General features: G+C 42.8%; 1 protein-coding gene across 11 annotated transcripts in view; it reads right to left on the reverse strand.

The window, feature by feature from the left end:
- The window catches only part of foxp1b (forkhead box P1b), a 196,606-nt gene that overhangs the window by 26,325 nt on the left and 152,237 nt on the right, over nucleotides 1-18,044 (reverse strand). For 6 of the 11 annotated variants that reach the window (XM_037766652.1, XM_037766689.1, XM_037766710.1 and 3 more), the window contains 3 exons: nucleotides 17,822-17,920; nucleotides 13,231-13,381; nucleotides 4,835-5,036 (listed from right to left, as the gene is read on the reverse strand). In XM_037766652.1, coding sequence (XP_037622580.1) covers nucleotides 4,835-5,036; nucleotides 13,231-13,381; nucleotides 17,822-17,920 — 452 coding nt within the window. The remainder of the gene's footprint in view (nucleotides 1-4,834; nucleotides 5,037-13,230; nucleotides 13,382-17,821; nucleotides 17,921-18,044) is intronic. The other 5 variants (XM_037766725.1, XM_037766666.1, XM_037766659.1 and 2 more) reach the window with 3 other exon arrangements.

An 18,044-nucleotide genomic window follows, 5' to 3' on the forward strand; every position in this document is an offset into this window, starting at 1 on the left:
AGGAAATTTTAAAGGCCGTCACAGGTTTCCTTGTGTTATAATTACTTGCTTAGGAGTTCACATTGTTCATAACATGTGATAATTGCATTGCAATTAGGAAGCAGTCAAGCATTCATGAATGTGGTTAGCAGCTTTTTTTTTTTCTCTCTCCCTCTTTCAAAAAGTCAGATTTTTTATTCAATTATGAATTATGCATTCACATTAAGACCTCTGTTTTGATACAGCTAATAAATAGATGGCGGAAGACCCCTTATAATGAGCTTTTAACAAGGAAATGTGTGGACTGGTGAAGGTGACGCTGCTTTTTAATTTAAAGAGATCCTTTTTTTTTTTTTTTTTTTTTTAATTCTTCGCAAGCAGGCTTGTTGGTTAATTCTGTATTAATAAGAAATTGAAATGTGGAGTGCGCTGGGAATCAGTGAGCACAAAGCGCTGTGAGGGGCTGGCGGCAGAAGAGCCCTTTTAAATGGTGGATGGCTAAACAGTAGTAAATGACAGAATTTACACCAAATGAGCTACATTAGTGTAATAGGAGACGAGTGTAGGATTCGTGGGGTTTTGAGAACATGTCGAAGGGAAGAAAAAAAAAAGGAAACCGCTCTGCGTTAAATTTGACTCGCACCCACGACAGGTCTGTCAGGATGTTATTATTGTCAGGCAGCCCCCGGAGGGAAGAATAATGATCTTGTAACAGCGATGAGGGAAAAAACGTGCCATCAGCTTCCTTTAGATGAACATTAAAGTGCCCATAGACCCGGACGGAAAGGTGTTTTCAACTGTGTTTATGTGTGGACAGACGCAGAGATGACTCCCGACAGCTGCTAGCCACTTGTTTTCTAGTTCACTTCTTTTGATGAGATGCTTTGGGCCATAAACAAGTCATGATCTATGGCGTCGTGTGCTGATGGACTCAATCTATCAGCAACAACAACAAAAAAAGTCCCAAGATTGATGTCCACCATGCTAGGTCAGAGTCTGGCCACGATGTGTGTGAAGCCAGTCACAACACCGGTGGTACTAATGTTAGCCTATTCCCTCGCGTCCTCCCCCCCGCCACCCTCCTTCCTCCCCCGTTTTTAACTCTAGGCCCCGTACTCCATCCTTTCCTTCCGTCTTCTCTGTGCCACTGCACGGTTTACCCTAAATGATTTAATTATCAGGGTTTTTTTTTTTCCTAGTGTAAGACAAATGAAAGGCAAGAGAGATGGGAGAGCTGTGCCAAATCTGATTATTTATCTCCTTAACAGATTGCTGCGTTACAGTCCCCGAGCTGTGGTTACTGATGGTTGTTGGGAAGTAAAGTGGGCCAAGCGCTTTGTGAGGATGCTCCCCCCGTTTACAAAGCTGATGCAGCACTGTATTGGGAATTTGTGTCAGATACAGATCAGCCACATTTCATTTAAATAAGCAAATCATTGAATAAAGATGACCTGGCTCACAGGGGTATATATCTCTCTATCTGTGCATCACAGATCTGTGTGGCTGGGAGACAACGCCAGGGCTGACAGATTGAGTGACTCAGGCCCTGGTCATATCGGGGATGTTGTTCAGACAAACACAAATTCCCCAGCCTGCTTCGCCAGAGTGTTTCTTTGAGACAAGTAGAAGCAGGAGGAGCACGTGGTGCCCCCCGTCTTCGGTGTGTCAAGCCCGGCAGTGATTGAATTTCTCCTCCTTCCTTAAGACGGAAGTGCAAAGCCGGTGAGTGATTCCTGTGGATGCACTTAAGGTTTTAGTTGCAGGCGTCGTTGTGCCTGGGCAGATTTTATATGACACATGAAACTAACTACATGGTACTTAGGGCCTGCTGTAAACCAATCTGAAGCCAGTCGGGAAAACAGGCCCATCAGCAGAGAGGCTTGTTTCTGTTGCATGACAAAAGGACTCGCCAAACCGCATCAATTAAAAGTTCATTAAGTTCAGCGCTGGGAGGATGAGGGGATGCTCTCTATTTACGCCGCGGCCGGCCCAGCCCATTATCTTCAACCTGATTATTCAAATCCCTGGATTATAACACAGACGTTTTCTCAGAGCCTTGCTTAGAATAACCATACTTAATAATGCTTCATTTTTTTTCTTCCCATGGAGTCTGATTAGAATTGAGTCGGCATCATCAAAAGGAGAGGAGAGGGAACAATGCTCTTGATAGTTGTGTGATTTTAAAGTGCTCCAAAATTAAGAAAGGATTACTGGAATCTAAATGAGCATCATTCAGCATTTAATAAGCAATGTTTTGTGCTCACTTTGAGTCTATTCTTAGTAAATTGGGAAGTCTGGGGAGGTAATCCACGACTTCCTCGAGCAGATGCGCTGGATGAGAATCACCTGCTCGGTTTTCTGACAGATCTAAGATACTGCGAGGAATATTCAGACTTGAGACTGCCTTCTTCACTTAAGCTCGTGTTAAACTGCTGTTGACATCTTCTTTAATCTCTGACAGTCAGCGTGAGGCAGAGGGGGCTGCCAGCTCTTGCGTTACGTCGTCTCCGATGTTTCATGGAGCCCTCAGCCGAGGCTGGTTCTTGCCTTTTCCTGCCACCGATGCTCACCTTGTTTGCTCGCTGGCGACAATGTGTGATGGAGTGAGCGAATCAATATCCTCCCCTGCGATTTGTCTTTGACTTCACACACAAAAAAACAGACAGACTGTGGATGAAGGACTGGAAGCCTGTGGATACTGTCAACTATGGGAGCAACTAACGCCCATTTTTTATTTGATTTTTCACCAGTTGTCTGCGCTGGAAGATAACTTTGAAACACAGTAAAGAGGATAAGTCCGTACAGGTAACATGAATCTGTTTAAAACCGATACCGCAGCTTGAAAAGAAATAGCTGCTTTCAGTTTGTATCTCTCCATCGGTGAATCATAGCATTTCCTCTCCAACTCGTCACTCAGATCCTCTCTACAAGCCCCCCGTGACCCCCCCTGCCAGCAGCCCCTCTTCACCTCCAAAGGCCTGCTGGTTTACTGTGCTAAACATGTTTTCATCTGCGTTGCTTTCATAATGACGCATAGGTTTTGATCACCGAAACACAAGTCAGATGTTGTGCAGTGAGCTCACGGTGCCTGGAGGCTCCTCGCTAGCAGTTCAAAGATCAGGCTTTGGTGCAAGAAAACAAGCAAACGTGTAAGATGCCAAATTAATTTCTTCCTTAAAGACGCAGGCGCGCCAGCTCAGAGAGCAAACGCCTTTCACGGATGATTCATTTGAAAATATGATACACCCAGGGGTTGTTGTTTCTAGCATATAACAGCTTGTTGTCTGTGTGTGTACTCTTTTGTTATTCTTGACGTGACAGGTGATGAAGAGGTTGTTTCTACATGTCAACAAGTTCCCATGGAACCGGTTTTTCCTTTCTGAAAACACGCCGGTGCTCTACATGTTTTCAAGGTAGTGCAGCTGTAACTCACAGCTGCATTTCTCAATGTGCAACTGAAACAATAGCAGGAGGGGGGTCAAAACCCCCTGACCCCCTCACCCCCTCATTAACAGTATCGTGATCCCAGTGCACATTTCTCTAAATCCCTGCATTCCTTCCAGGTGTTCTTGTGAAATCCCCCAGCTGTATCCAGGCACATAAGAAAGTGACTGTGATGACCTTAATGAAAATAATACTTACACATTATAAATTAAGAGTAATCTCTATGCAAACCCTATGGGGACACGTCCATCAGCTGAAGCCCGGTGAGAGAGATTGCTATTTTAAATGGGAATATATGGCACACGGGTCTTCTGTTTGCTTTACGCAAAGATGACAGTGAAGACTGTTTAATTACCAGTTGTAGGTTACAAATAAGGTAGATTTAACAGTGCTTTAAAGCTAGGGTTGGTAATCCTATTCATAAAACATTTTTTATATATTTGTTGACATTTTCTTTACATCCCGACAGCAATCAAAAAATCTAATACTCTCACAAAAACAAAGAAAAAAATCTGACATCTGTGGCTGTCGCAGGACTGTAATAAACTCGTCCAATCATTTCATACTGCCTACTCACCTGCTCGCACTCTGTCTTTCAGAGGTTGTAACGGGCTCAGTCTTAAAGCTACAGTGAAGATACTGGCGTCATATGAAACTAGAAAACCTAAGGAATCAATTGGTATAATCGCTAGGCGATTGGATTGGTATGTCATGTTGGCTTGTCGGGAAGAACGCTAAATAACGCTCCAAATTTACACTAAATTTTGGCAGGGAAAAACTGGCATGACCATTCTTGACCTCTGACCTCGAGATATGTGAATGAAAACTCTGAGATGAACAGAGTGGAAACTGAATCTTATTAGATGAAGCAGATGTTGACAAACTGCATAATTTGCAGTTTAAAATAAGTAATATATCGCAATGTCTTATCGCAATACTCAGCTTATCGCAAAATGTTTAAAAAACTCAATAAGATTGTTCGTGATAAGATCGTATCGCGGGGCTTCTAGTGAATCCTAGTGAGTACTAACAATAGCTAGGTTTGTTGTTTACATTCATTATGAGAGGCCTGGAGGGACGGACTGTCAGTGTTGCAGACTTGGAGATTTTCTCGCTAGATTTAGCGACTTTTGGAGCTACTGCTGCTAGCTACTTTTATTGGAAAAGAGTTGGCAACACTGGGCTGGGTTTTTCGGTTGGATCATTTTTTAAAATCTAGCGTACTCTTGCTAGTGTGTCAAGATTACCAACCCTAGCTTTAAAAGACTCTTGTTGTATAAAAGTGATCATTTGAAACTTGTGTGTCTTCACTGACCCGTGTTCTCATGGCGAGAGCATGCAAACGATGTCAGCGGGGGGAAAAAAAAGAAAAGAAAACAAGAAATGTGACATAAAAGACCTTGGGACTCACATTTCTCTCTTGTGACTCATGTACTGCCCGTTGGAGGAGGCGTGCTGGTTGAGGAGTGGGTTCTTTGGCGGTGCCGGGGAGGACAGGTCGAGGCCCCGGTGGCCGTTGTTGCTGCTGCTGTGGTGGTGGTTGTTGTGCTCCTCCTTCACGTGAGCGTTCGTCACCTCCTTCCACAGTTGCTGCAGCTCTGCTGGAATCATGCCTGAGACAAACAAATTGGATAATTAAATCAATTAACAGCTAATCCAACTCTCTTCTTCATCACTTAATTAAATCAAAGCGTCTGTAAACAAAGCCGAGTATTAATTAGAAAATATTCCACTACAGGGTAATGCACTGAGATCCTCCATCCCTCCCTCCCCCTCCCCTCTCTCTCTCTCTCTCCACCACCTCCTTCTCACCCTCCCATTTTTCCCTGTGATCTGAAGCGTGTTTGTATACACAAATCCCTGGCATTCACGCAGATTTCATGCCCAGAGTAAATAATTAACACCCAGACAAGGCATGAAATCTGAATAATCACCATCATTTTCTCTCAACAACAGAGATGAGCAGAACATACACAACAAAAAGTTTACAATAGCAACACTAGAAAACATCCCACCCCTGCCTCCTTGAGAAACAGGACCCCGGGGTAATATTCTCAAAAGCGCATTAATGTGCAAAATACTTAAAGCTCTGCACCGCCTCCAATTGACACAGAAGACTTAAACCTCATTTAACAAGTCAAGCACACTGCAGCTCACACAGCCCTTTGAAAAAAAAAAAAATCCCTTGAAGACAGAAGACATTTTTTTTTCTTTCTGCGTGCTGGAAACACATCTACGGAGTGGATGCCTGCCTGTGAGTGACAGCGATCCCGACACCCAGGGCCACAGTCGGGATGAAGAAGGATAATGCCGTGTTTGTGCACCCCGCTTTCCATGTCTGAGAGAAGAGGGCCTTTGTGTGGCACACAATATATATGTGTCCAACTACGCTGTGTGTGTGTTACTGTGCCGGAGAGGTCTGCTTTCATTTGACACAAATGAGGATAAAGCTGATATGTAAAATAAGATTAAAGCCTCACGGGTGCAAAATCTGTTTGTGTTTTCAAGTCAAAAAACACACCGCGTCTGGGTAATTTTAACAGCATACTGAGAGATCTAATATGTGTGGATTTGTATTGGCTATTCAAATCTGTGCTTAAATAAGCCACATGTTTTTTAAGCATGCTGAAAGAAGCCCCTCGGATATGTGGTGGATTTAACCACAGAGCAAATGGGCAAGACCGCTCGTTTAACATTACAATTAATTAAATCCATTCTCAAAATGAGCACTGGCAAATGAAAGATGATTTGCACATGCTTATCTTCTTGGGTTTATATTCTCCGGATCCCCCCCCCCCCCATCACCATCCCCCCTCCCTGTTTCTCATCACCAGCTCTATAGATACCAGAAGTGCTCCTTTCAAGCACCAGATTGTAACACATTGTGTGCAAAATGCTTAGTCTTAATTTATTCCTGTTGTGGAAAATAACTGTGAGGTGAAGATCTCAATGCGATCAGCAAAAATATTTTTAATTTGATAAGCTACTAAAGATTTTAATTATGCCGGTAATGGAGAACATTGGCCTAATGAGGCGGAGGACTCCAGAGAGACGCAGGGGCTAAGAACTGTGAAATGAGTCTGATAGGATTGCTGTAAATTCACACTAGATCGTTTGCATATCAAAGAGCAGGAAATGATTACAGGACAAATCAATAACCTTTCCACGTTCCAAGGAGCGTCTTTCCTCATTCGGATATTCCAACACGCTCGCTCTATTCTGCCTGCCTGTATTCTCCCTTATTCTCCTCAGTGCCTTGATGTGCCCTAATCGAAGTGCACGTCCATGACAGGCTAAACATGCTTAATATTGCGGCCTGTGTTGCAGCATGCTAATCCGCGCGCGTGTGCTCATTTCCAGTTGCGTTTTTTTCAAAGGATCCATTGTTGTTTTGATGCTTTAAGGAGGACTTTGGAGTAAAAAGTGTGGCTGGTTTGGAAGCGGAAGGTCACCGGTGATGCGAGTGTCCTGCGCTCCGACAGCGGGAACAATCATTTTCCCCCCCACTTGGTGCCCGGTGACAGTGGGCGATGTATTTTTAGCCGATGTGCTTGACAGGGCGGCCCACACTGGCTCAATTACCCAGCAGTCCTGGTGACCCCGACACCACTGTTTACTCAGACGAAACCGCCAGCGGATAGAGCGGTCTGATGAGAGAGGTAACGGAGTGGGACCAAGCTGTCTCTTTCTGGATCCAGTCCCTAGTTTTATTGCCTCTCCCCTTCTCGGTGCTCCTCTCTAACCCTAACCTCTTCAAACTCAACAACAGCTATGGCTCATGATTCCACATAAATGACAATAAAATATCATTACACAAATGTCTCGGAGGGCATTATATTTTTGTGTTTTGGACAAAACGCATTGGGTTGCTCTCCATCTGATTACAGCGGGACACGTAATGACATTGATCTGTAAATCCTCTTCCTCGGGTCCCCAGTATGTCCATCCTTTAAATGCCGGATTGGTTTATCTTTCCCGTTTCCATTTTTCAACACAACTATTCCACTCATTACGACTGGGAAATACGGACAAGCACTTTAAAAAATGTATGTTGTTGGGACACTTGATTGATCACCGGCCTCTCAACTCAATTTTACCTCTGCAGGTAGCTCTGGCACGCAGACAGGCCGAGCTCTTCAACCTTTTCCTGTCCTTGTCCCCCTGCACCCAGGTGACCATGTTCAAGCAAGCAGAAAGTTGATTTAAGGTTCATAATGACATCAGTTGCAGGCCATCATCCCCCCAAATAAAAAATGGCCCCCAGTGCTCCGGGCTCTTTAAACCCGAGCTGTTACTTCTCACACACAGTGCTGGTGCCGTGGGGGGACAGTGACACCGCTATTAGTTTATTGTTCCGTCAGGCTGGGACCTTTACTGCACCCCTGTTTATGTTGCCGTAATCACTGGCCTGCTGATATGCACCCCTTAGGCCTGAAATATGTCCTGTCCTAATGCTGCAGGAACTATTACCAGTAGCCCCACCGCTGGACGTATCAATCACTGACAGGTCAGCCGCATTACCCGCCGCTGTCCCCGATGTGCTGCTGTTCTGTGAGCACTTCATGGCTCGCCACGTTCTTTGCTTTCATATTACCGACAAATTTGTCTTGTCACTGTCCCACTGGCCTCTCCCAGACAGCTTAAATGATGTTGTGCAGCTACGAGAACTCACTCTTCTCGCAGGGGCAGCCTCGGAGGGTGAGCACAAACATGCACACGTACGATACCTGAGCAACGAGAGCCTGAGCAGCCACTGACTCACTTATCAGGTCAAGAGGACAGGCGTTTTGTGAGGAGGAGGTGTGGTGGGTTTGGGGGGGGGGGTTGGTGGATCAAATTTATATTTATGAGAGTTATATCCTCCCCAAACACATTGTTGTAATTTATAACAGATACCGTCTGGCCGCTTCCAAGACTTTGAACATTAATGTCAGAAGAATTTACGACAACAGAAACAAATTATACTCCAGATAATGTGAGCAATTGTTTTTCACTCAAAACCGCTATCTGCAAGTTTATACTTAATTAGCGCTATCAAATCTTTCAAAGGCTAATTCAAATGCATTCCTTCAGTCCATCGTTTTGGCAGGGAGAAAAAAAATGTCTGTAATCTGTCTCAGCCGACGATGTGGCGAAGCAGGAGACTGCGTAACAGCACTCAAAACACAACTACAGATCGCACACCTACTTTCCTTTAATTACTCTGTGACAGTGACCTATTATTTGAAAACCTTTTGTTCCTTTGATTGTCCCTTGGATTGCATGTGATAACAGTGGCGTTTTAAAAATAATTCTATCAATATCTACATTTTTAAATAAAAAAATCACGAGTTAAAAAGTCGTGCCAATTTCCTTTACTGCCCCCCAAGTGTGAATCTATAATCGCCGGGACCCAAACAGAGCAGATCAACTCATCACTTCCGACGCAGTGCTAACTGCTAGCTGAGTGTGTTGCAGATTAGATCTGAGCACCATAGGCCTGGCCCGCTGATGCATGAAAGAGTTTAGTGATGTGGAAAACAGAAAGGTCATCAATAACTTCAAACAGTCAAGCAGAAAATGTGTAGAATAGGAAGACAAACTAGGGGGCCCTGAAGCACCGGCCTAAGTGTTGGAACAGCTGTCGGAGGGTTAACCATCGACGGGTCGCGAGGACAAACTAACCTGGTTCGACTGGTTGTGACAAACGGAAACAAAACAACGGATTGTGCGTGTGTGTGTATGTGTGTGTGTGGGGGGGTTCAGTTCCTTTTCTGGATGTTTATGCGAAAAAAATAAATTATGACAATTCATTTCACTACATTGTCGAGGGTGGAAAATTCCTTAGAAAATTAAAATCCTACTTTTCGTACTCAGAATTAAAAGTTAGATTATGTTCCAATATTTCCTCAGTAAGTGCATTATTTCTATGACACCCAATCGTATCATATGGTAACGATTTATCTTTTATCATGTGTTGATACAACCAGTGGTGGAAAGTAACTAAGTACATTTACTCAAGTACTGTTCTTGAGTACAATTTTTAAGTACTACTTTCTACTTTCTACTTCTACTCCACTACATCTCAGTTATTTTTACTTCATTACATTTATTTAAGTTACTTTGCAGATTCAGATAAATTATATGAAATATAATCAAACACATTAATTATGATCTGTCATTATAGGTAAAGATAAGATGAGACTTCTTTATTGATACCTGGAGTAAATTCACAAACTACTCAGCAGTATATAAAGTAATTACATTTTTGTTCACCTTTACCAGCTGCATCAAACACATTAATACATCAATATTTATAATCTAATGATATAATATACATTATTCTGAAATGGGCTATTCTGCATAATGAATGAGTACTTTTACTTTTGGGTACTTTCAGTATATATTGATGCTAATTAGGGCTGTCAAAGTTAACGCGATAATAATGCGTTTTAACGGCACTATTTTCTTTAACGTATTAACGTAACTTGCAATTTTTAGGTTGCAGCGGGCTCAGTGGTCGGTTGGTACCAACCATGTTGTACTAGCTCGTCTCCAAGGAGGCTGAATAACGCTCCAAACTGACATGGCCATTTTCAAAGGGGTCCGTTGACCTCTGACCTCAAGATATGTGAATGTAAATGGATTCTATGGGTACCCACGAGTCTCCCCTTTACAGACATGCCCACTTTATGATAATCACATGCAGTTTGGGGCAAGTCATAGTCAAGTCAGCACACTGACACACTGACAGCTGTTGTTGCCTGTTGGGCTGCAGTTTGCCATGTTATGATTCAAGCATATTTGTATGCTAAATGCAGTACCTGTGAGGGTTTCTGGACAATATCTGTCATTGTTTGGTGTTGTTAATTGATTTCCAATAATAAATATATACATACATTTGCATAAAGCAAGCACATTTGTCCCCTCCCATGTTGATAAGAGTATTAAATACTTGACAAATCTCCCTTTAAGGGTACATTTTGAACCGATAAAAAATGTGTGATTCATTTGTGAATAATTGCGATTAACAGCCCTACTTTGTAAGTTTTTTACTTAAGTAACATTTTGAATGCGGGACTTTTACTTGCAACAGAGAATCTCTACACTCTGGTACTACTACTTTTACTTAGAGTAGAATATCTGAGCATGAATCCTCTCTGTTAATGCAATTAATGATTTCAATAATTGTTTCAATAGAGTTAACAGTGCAGCCCTGACAAAGAGTATTACAAACTAGAAAGGTAAAAAGGACAAATTCAATAGTCTTTTGATAAGGTGAGAAACCTTGGAGGTATTTGATGATGACACAGTATAAACAGGATGTTCTGGGAATGTTGTGAAATCCATAAAGAGTACAGTACCTGGCCATATCACCACATGACGCTTAACTCAAGGGGTGTGTGTGTGTGTGTTTGCCAGACTTCTGACACACAGCAATTCCGCATAATACGGCAGCAGCGCTCCACGCCTGTGCCCATGGCAATCGTCTGCGGGTGGATGAGTGATTCCATACCCAGTCCAAACAATAACACCACTGTACAAACCCTGTTTGTGTTTGCCTATTACCTAAGCGCCCTCGCCCTCCCCCTCCTGTTTTTATCGCCCTTATCTTGTTATTTCAAAACTGTTTGTCTTAGCTGGGAATGAATAGTCAATGTCATGTTCTAAAACCCTCATGATGGCGTCTTTGTCACAAGGGGGAACCACTCCTTAACAAAATATTAAAGAATAAATAAAGAAATAAACTTCCTGCCTGGCCAAACAACAAGTATTGACTCCCTATCAAGTAACAGGCCGTTTCACAATGACAAGTTCACTGGCAGTTTACGAACAATAGATCCAGTCTTCCTTCAGGCTGAAGGAGGCTGCCACCAGGATGCCAATCACAGGCGCAGGACGGAGAGTTCAAGGACACTCCGAAACAGTGGGATGTTTTATTTCTAAAGTCCAGGACGATAATAAACGAGGTGTAGCACACCACAACCACGCTGCAGTAAACAGTGGAGCCGGACAAGAGGCACAAGATGCCACTTAGTGAGTTAGTGTTGAGTGAGGATTTACAGTAGGTGTGTCCTGAGCCTGTGAAACACTATGTGGTTACGTACTAAAGTAGTCCTTTGTTCACTTTGACTAAGCAAACTTATAACAGTAGCAGATGAAACCACTCTGAATAGACACCTACACAAGCTGCAATGTTTAAATAGACTGTTTGGTAAAACTTGTATCTGATGTGGCAAAGTGAGCTCAGAAGTATGACACCATGAGATATTTATGTAGAATGCCAAGTAGAGTTTAAATTGGTAAAGTGTCTGTTGTTTGAAAACCACAAGTCTATTTGTAACAACACCAGAATTCAAGTCATTGGAAGATATGAAGGGTTGGATGGAAACCAGAGGATCTGCATCCTTTGTAGTGACAATTACTTGGGTGACGAGTAGCATATTTGAGAGATAGGTGTTTGCCAAAGTAGTATTCATACTGTCAATCTATGTTTGAATTAATTGTGTTATGACAATCAGACAAGCCAAAAGTTATTTGTAAACTAGGTGCGTTTTCAAAGAATGTCCTTCCTTTGTTTAAGTAAGATTTATTGTACTTTAGTCATGCAGTGTGTCATCGTTTTGTTATTATAGAGTGCTGCAGGAATGAGTCCCGGATATGAGTTAGCATTTTAACACTTCCGGTTTCCTCGTTTGGAAGTCAATGAGTTTTAGATGATGCCTGAAATAAGGTCTGTGTTTAACACAAGCTGAAGAGATTTCAACGTTTTGTTCTACAATATAAAGTAAGTCAGTAAATACCCCACTTGGAGCTTTTACTGGTCTTAAAAAAGGCGGTTGCTAACAAGTGACTAAACGAGACTACTAAACGTCATCACGCCGACTCGTCCTCCTTTACAGCCTCATTGAGTATACTCGCGCAGGTGGAGGAAATCAACATGACCAAATACAAGGCCAGGATCATCCAATATATCAATAAACAGATGCATCAGCATAACCCTAATCTCCATTGTTTTTGTCATATAGAGCTCAACAGTTAGAATCCCGGAAGAGAAAATCCAATTAATATTCTGAATCGTGGATTTGATTATTCGCCATAATGTCGTAACCATCAACGACCATCCACGAGCTACGAGATTGTGAAGTCACGAAGTCCGTATAATATCAATTTTGTTTTATTCACGATGTCGTGGAGAAATACTACACTACCCACAATCCTAAGTGTAACAGCGACGTCTCTGAAACATTTCTGAAAACATTTGAGGTGAGTAATAAAGCATGCAGTTGTTGAATCTGTCTTCATTTTAGATTAACAACGGTTAGTTTAAACGTTTTTCAGGAGGTGACGAGACAGTTCGCCATTCGCAATGGTTTATGGGAGGAGTAGTTCCTCCGCTCTTAAAATAATTATGTACAAAGTCTTATACCTTTGCCTTTTTTCCAAGTTTTCCAACGTTTTTTTTTTTGCTCCAAATCAAATGTTTTATGGTCATGATTCATCAAGTAGCTGGTTGGTTTAATGCTTAAAACTCTTTATACAAGGATTTTCTGAAACGTCAATGGAGTAAATGAAAGGAAATTCACTTCCAGACCCGGAGACGTTCAAAAACTGGGCTCTATTAATCAGACTAAATCTTCTGGCAAACACATTTTAGCACTTCCAAATATATTAGAGGTAAAAAGAGGTGTTGGATCATCCCCAGACATCGTTTTGTTTCCACAAACGCTCCCGTTGAGGAGTTAAAGACTGACAGACAGGAGATTTGACACAAGTGCAGCGGGCAGGTAGCTCAACAGGGTGCTTTGTGATATTAGAGGTACTGACCCTGAGTGAGGGAGTGCAGCGGCAGGCCGGTCTGTCCGGGCTGGATCGTGAGCAGCCCTTGCCTCTGAAGGTTGAGCAGATGCTGCTGCTGGACCTGCTGGACCTGCAGGAGCTGCTGCTGGAAGGCCAACTGCTGTGGTGACACCTGCTGCTGGTGGCACAAAGATAGAGGGGCACACCATCAGCAAACACATAAATATGGAAGCATAACAGCCAGTGCAAACATGTAAAGCTGAATTTCAGGTTTGTGCATAACTGGATTCATGTTGAAGAAAAATATTATGAAGTTCGAGGCCACGGAGTTCACAGGTTGTGAAACGCAACGCTTTAGAACAACATTCATAAAAAAAAAGAAAAAAGAAAAACAAAGTTAATGGATTGTGAACACACAATAGCGCGGGGTAATTTTCATGATTTTTGCCGTTAGTGTGGGTTTTGTCTGGGCCCACTTAAGACAGGTAGAGTATACATCTCTCTCTCTCTTAATTAACGAGGAGTCGGGAGGCAAATGACAAACAATGAAACAACATAGTTAATCATTCATAATAAGAGCCACAGGAATTTAATTACAGCCATTCATAATTCAGCAAACAACGTGTGACTAAATCAGAGTGCTTAATAACCACCCTAGCAACTCTCACAACTCTCCGAGGCATGGCGCTGAGCTCAGGGATACGCTCTTTCCCCCCCCCCGACCAGCGCAGCCAGCTTTGTTCAGTCGCACACTGTGGACCGACTGTTTTGTTGATCTAACTGTGCTGTGGCTGTTTCATCAAGGAGCTTTTAATGAAAAGCTGGTGCTGGTACTGATTTAAGGGTGAGGAGGAGGGGGGGAACATTTTTTTGGCTCTGGTGAGTGAAATGTGTGAACTTTGATAGGATGAAAACAGTGATATGAGAGTGGAAGAGAAAATGGAAAAAGGAGAAGAGAAAGTCAGAATAATAAATAGAAGGAAATTATCTAATATCCCCAATCTCCCTATGAGTCAAAACAAATGAGAGATGTTATTTAGATAACAGGGGCACGGAGGAGAGAGATGACTTTTAACCCCTTTCATCAATCTCCGCTCTCAACGAATCTACTCACCAAAATGTCTAGAGATGCAACCATTAATAGTTGTCAACTCTTAAATTAATCGCCAAATATTTTGATAATCGATTTGAGTCATTTTTAAAGAAAAGAAAGTCAAAATTGTCTTCCAGCATCTTAATAGGAGTGTAAAAAAAAATATCTAAAAAATCATATATTGTGATATTATGTTTTTTGATACTGTATCGATTCTCAAAAACACTATTGATTTTTAATTAATAGTTTACATGCAAAGATTAACTGAGTCAATACTTTATGTCATTTGGAAAGAGATGCACCCTCTCAGAGTAATGCTATGATGTTGGATGTTACAGGTACTCTGATAAATGCAAATGCAGATCCCACTGTTCTGATTACATAAAAAAATAATCTTTTTTTACTCTAAAATTAGATTAAAAATCACAATATATCGCCTTATACTGTATCCTCATATATTGAATCGTAACCCCTTGTATCATGATACGTATCGTATCGCCAGATTCTTGGCAATACACAGCCCTACTTCTTAAATGTGAGTGTTTTCTGGTTTCTTTACTCCTCTATGACAGTAAACTGAAGATCTTTGAGTTGTAGACGTCATCCTGGGCTTTGGAAAACACATTTCTCACCATTTTCTGACATTGTATAGACCAAACAACTATTTGATTAATCTAGAAAACAATCAAAAGATCAATCGACAATGAAACTATTCATTAGTTGCAGCCCTGAAAATGTCTATTATTATATTATAATTATCACCGATGAAACAATAACATCTATCAGGACACCTTTTGTTTGTTCTCATAGATAAGGATGCCTGAGACTCAACAGGATACTGGGCCTGTTTATGAGTACACAAGGCCAGTTGTGAAGCGGGTGGGTGGAGAGGAGGGAGGACAGGAGGGGGGCACTAAAAGCCGTGCAGGGGCTGCCAAGCTGTGCACCGCACCCTGTTACCAAACACAGGATACGCCACTTTGTTTACTTCTCACAATTGAGTGCATACAAAAAAGGTCTCGGTGCAACGCGGCTGTCAAGTCACTCGCTGGCGGCTCTGAAACGGCCGAGATAAAACGCGTCCCCTCCGCCCACCCCCGTTCGGCTTGTCAAAAGGGTCTAGTGGCCTTCCTCTCCCTTCCTCTCCCTCCTCCTGCTCCTGCTCCGGCACCGGCTCACTAAAAATAAAAGCTCTGGGGCAGCACTGGTCTATTACAGCGAGCGGGGTCGTCTCATTGGATCAATCAGGGGAGGAGGGAGCTGTGACAGTGGCAGCGGAGGGTCATAATTGAGCAGTGATCTGTCGATTATTTTCTCGATTTTGGTTTATAAAAATGGTGAAAAATGGCGATCAGTGTTTCCCAAAGCACCAAGATGACGTCCTCAAATGTCTTGTGTTGTCCACAACTCACAAAATATTCAGTTTACTGTCATAGAGGAGTAAAGAAACTGGAAAAAATTCACATTTAAGAAGCTGTGTCTGCAGCTCCATCACTAAAAATAAAGCTCTGGGGCAGCACTGGTCTATTACAGCGAGCGGGGTCGTCTCATTGGATCAATCAGGGGAGGAAGGAGCTCTGACAGTGGCAGCGGAGGGTCATAATTGAGGAGGAACCACATTCATTCACAGGCTCATGTGTGATCTAACCCAAAATGAGAGCAAAGAGAGAGAGAGAGACAGGCTAGAGATCTCACAGGGGTTTCAGTGAGATTCGGGATGCAGGTGGCCTGTGATCTCTCCTATTCATGTAAAAGGTGGTTGGTTCTTTTTCCAACCCCTTCCATCAGTGTGAGAAAAGTTTCTCATGTCTTCAGTGCTTTTCTGTTCTCCAGCTCCTCCCTGACAGCCTGAGACAAAGATAATAGTGCTACGGGGGTGGGAGTTCACAAGGAACAATGTCTTTCATCAAAACGCTAAATAAATAGAGGGCGGCTTTTCTGAAGAAGAGAAGAAAAAAAAAAGGAAGAAAGAAAAATCAAGTATTGCGAATGAATTTAACTCTCTCCCTTTCACATGCTTTTTTCTTCTTCTGGTCCCATCAGCTGACAGGAGCTCCTGTGCGCTCCCAGCATGCAGACACATTAAAAACCCCCAGACCCAATAGACCAAATAAGAGGTTAACAAGAAGTGGCACGAGGGAGCGAAAAATACAGTCCCTGACAAATGATAAAGAGTGACACTGGCAGGCCTTTATTGTCGAGCTTCAAATATAAAGTTAAAGATCTTTGAAAAACTAAATTTTGATGTCTTTAAAATAAAAGAGGCACAAAGCAACAACAGGGGGTTATTGTCTGGCAGCCACAGGGGAGTCGCTGCATAATTCTTATTCTATCTTTTGATGGCTGCGAGAAATGCGACTGAAAAAAAAAGAAAAAAAAAAGAGCGATGGGGAGAGAAAGAAAACATCAGCGGAGAGGGGGAGAGCCTCTCGAGGCTGCATCCATTTCCTGTGATCATACATAATATGCTTCAAAAGTTGTTTCTTCTTTTATTCTCATGCTCCATTCAACTGATCAATTGCACCTCCTTGCCCCCCCCTCTTCCCCTCCCCTTGCTCCTCCAGTGTTTACATCAGATGCGACTTGGTGACAGGCCCTATCTGAGGCCGAGGAGCTCTGCTGTCATGTTGATTTATGGGAGCATCACGCCACAACTTGTCCAAACTGAAGCCCGCAGTTCATTAATTAGGGAGCTACGACTTTGAAGTTGGGAGCTTCGACAGGACGCGGACGTGTGTGTGTGTGTGCGTGAAGACGCGTGGATGTGTGTGTCTCTCGCTTCTTAACATCGGGCTTAATTTTCTTCCTCCGCTCCCCAAACATGGAACTCAACGGGGACAAGGGGAAGAAATTCCCAGATCGTCTTTGAACTTCTTCTGACCGCACAATAATAATTTGCTTTTGTCCACAGTGATGCCTGTATCCTCCAGTCATTAACACGCATTAAGCTGCTGCCTATGAGCGAGCCCCGCTGTACTGGAGGGAGCGAAAGATGGAGAGGAAGAAAAAAAAAAAAAAAAACTCAACACAGGCAACAAAGCTGGGAGCGCTCTCTGCACTGATATCTCACAATTACATGCCTTCTCTTCCTCTGCCATTTCCATGTTAATTACCGAGAAAAAGCCTCTCAGATTTATATGCTCCCTGTTCCTGCCTTTCTGCCTTTCATTATGTCCTAACACGAGGCTCACAGGAGCGGTCATCTCTTTGTTGCACAGGACACTTGTTTACTTGAAAATCTTAAACAATGGGCTTCTATAAAATATCACACATTTAACGCGGAGAGAAAACAAGACGCTGTATTCTTAGCACAGTATCAGTCGGTTGTTACCATTTATCCAGCAAGTCTGACATGCTAATCAGAAGCATGAGTGCACTTGATTCCCCCCCACCCACCCCTCTCCTCTCTACTTTAACCACAGTCTGGAAGCAGATGGGGTTGAGGGAGGGAGCACACATGCCTTCCATGCTCCGTCTGGCCAACGGGTTTGGTAATGGCAGGCGGTTGGAGTGATGTCAGCCTACCTCTTTGCTCTGCTTGCTGCCTGCATGCTGCTGCTGCTGCTGTAAAAGCTGGAGGTGGAGCTGTTCCTGCTGCTTCTTGTAGAACTCTTGGAGTTGCTGCTGCAGAAGAGACGAGAAGGTGACATGTGAGTGAAAGTCTGTCAGTCGGATTTTTCAATACTTTGAGGAATGTTTGTCTTTGAGGCTCGGAAAGCTCAAAGTGAATTTATCTCTGTAAGAAGAT

This window comes from Sebastes umbrosus, chromosome 1 (assembly GCF_015220745.1).
Source record: "Sebastes umbrosus isolate fSebUmb1 chromosome 1, fSebUmb1.pri, whole genome shotgun sequence".
Lineage (NCBI taxonomy): Eukaryota > Metazoa > Chordata > Actinopteri > Perciformes > Sebastidae > Sebastes > Sebastes umbrosus.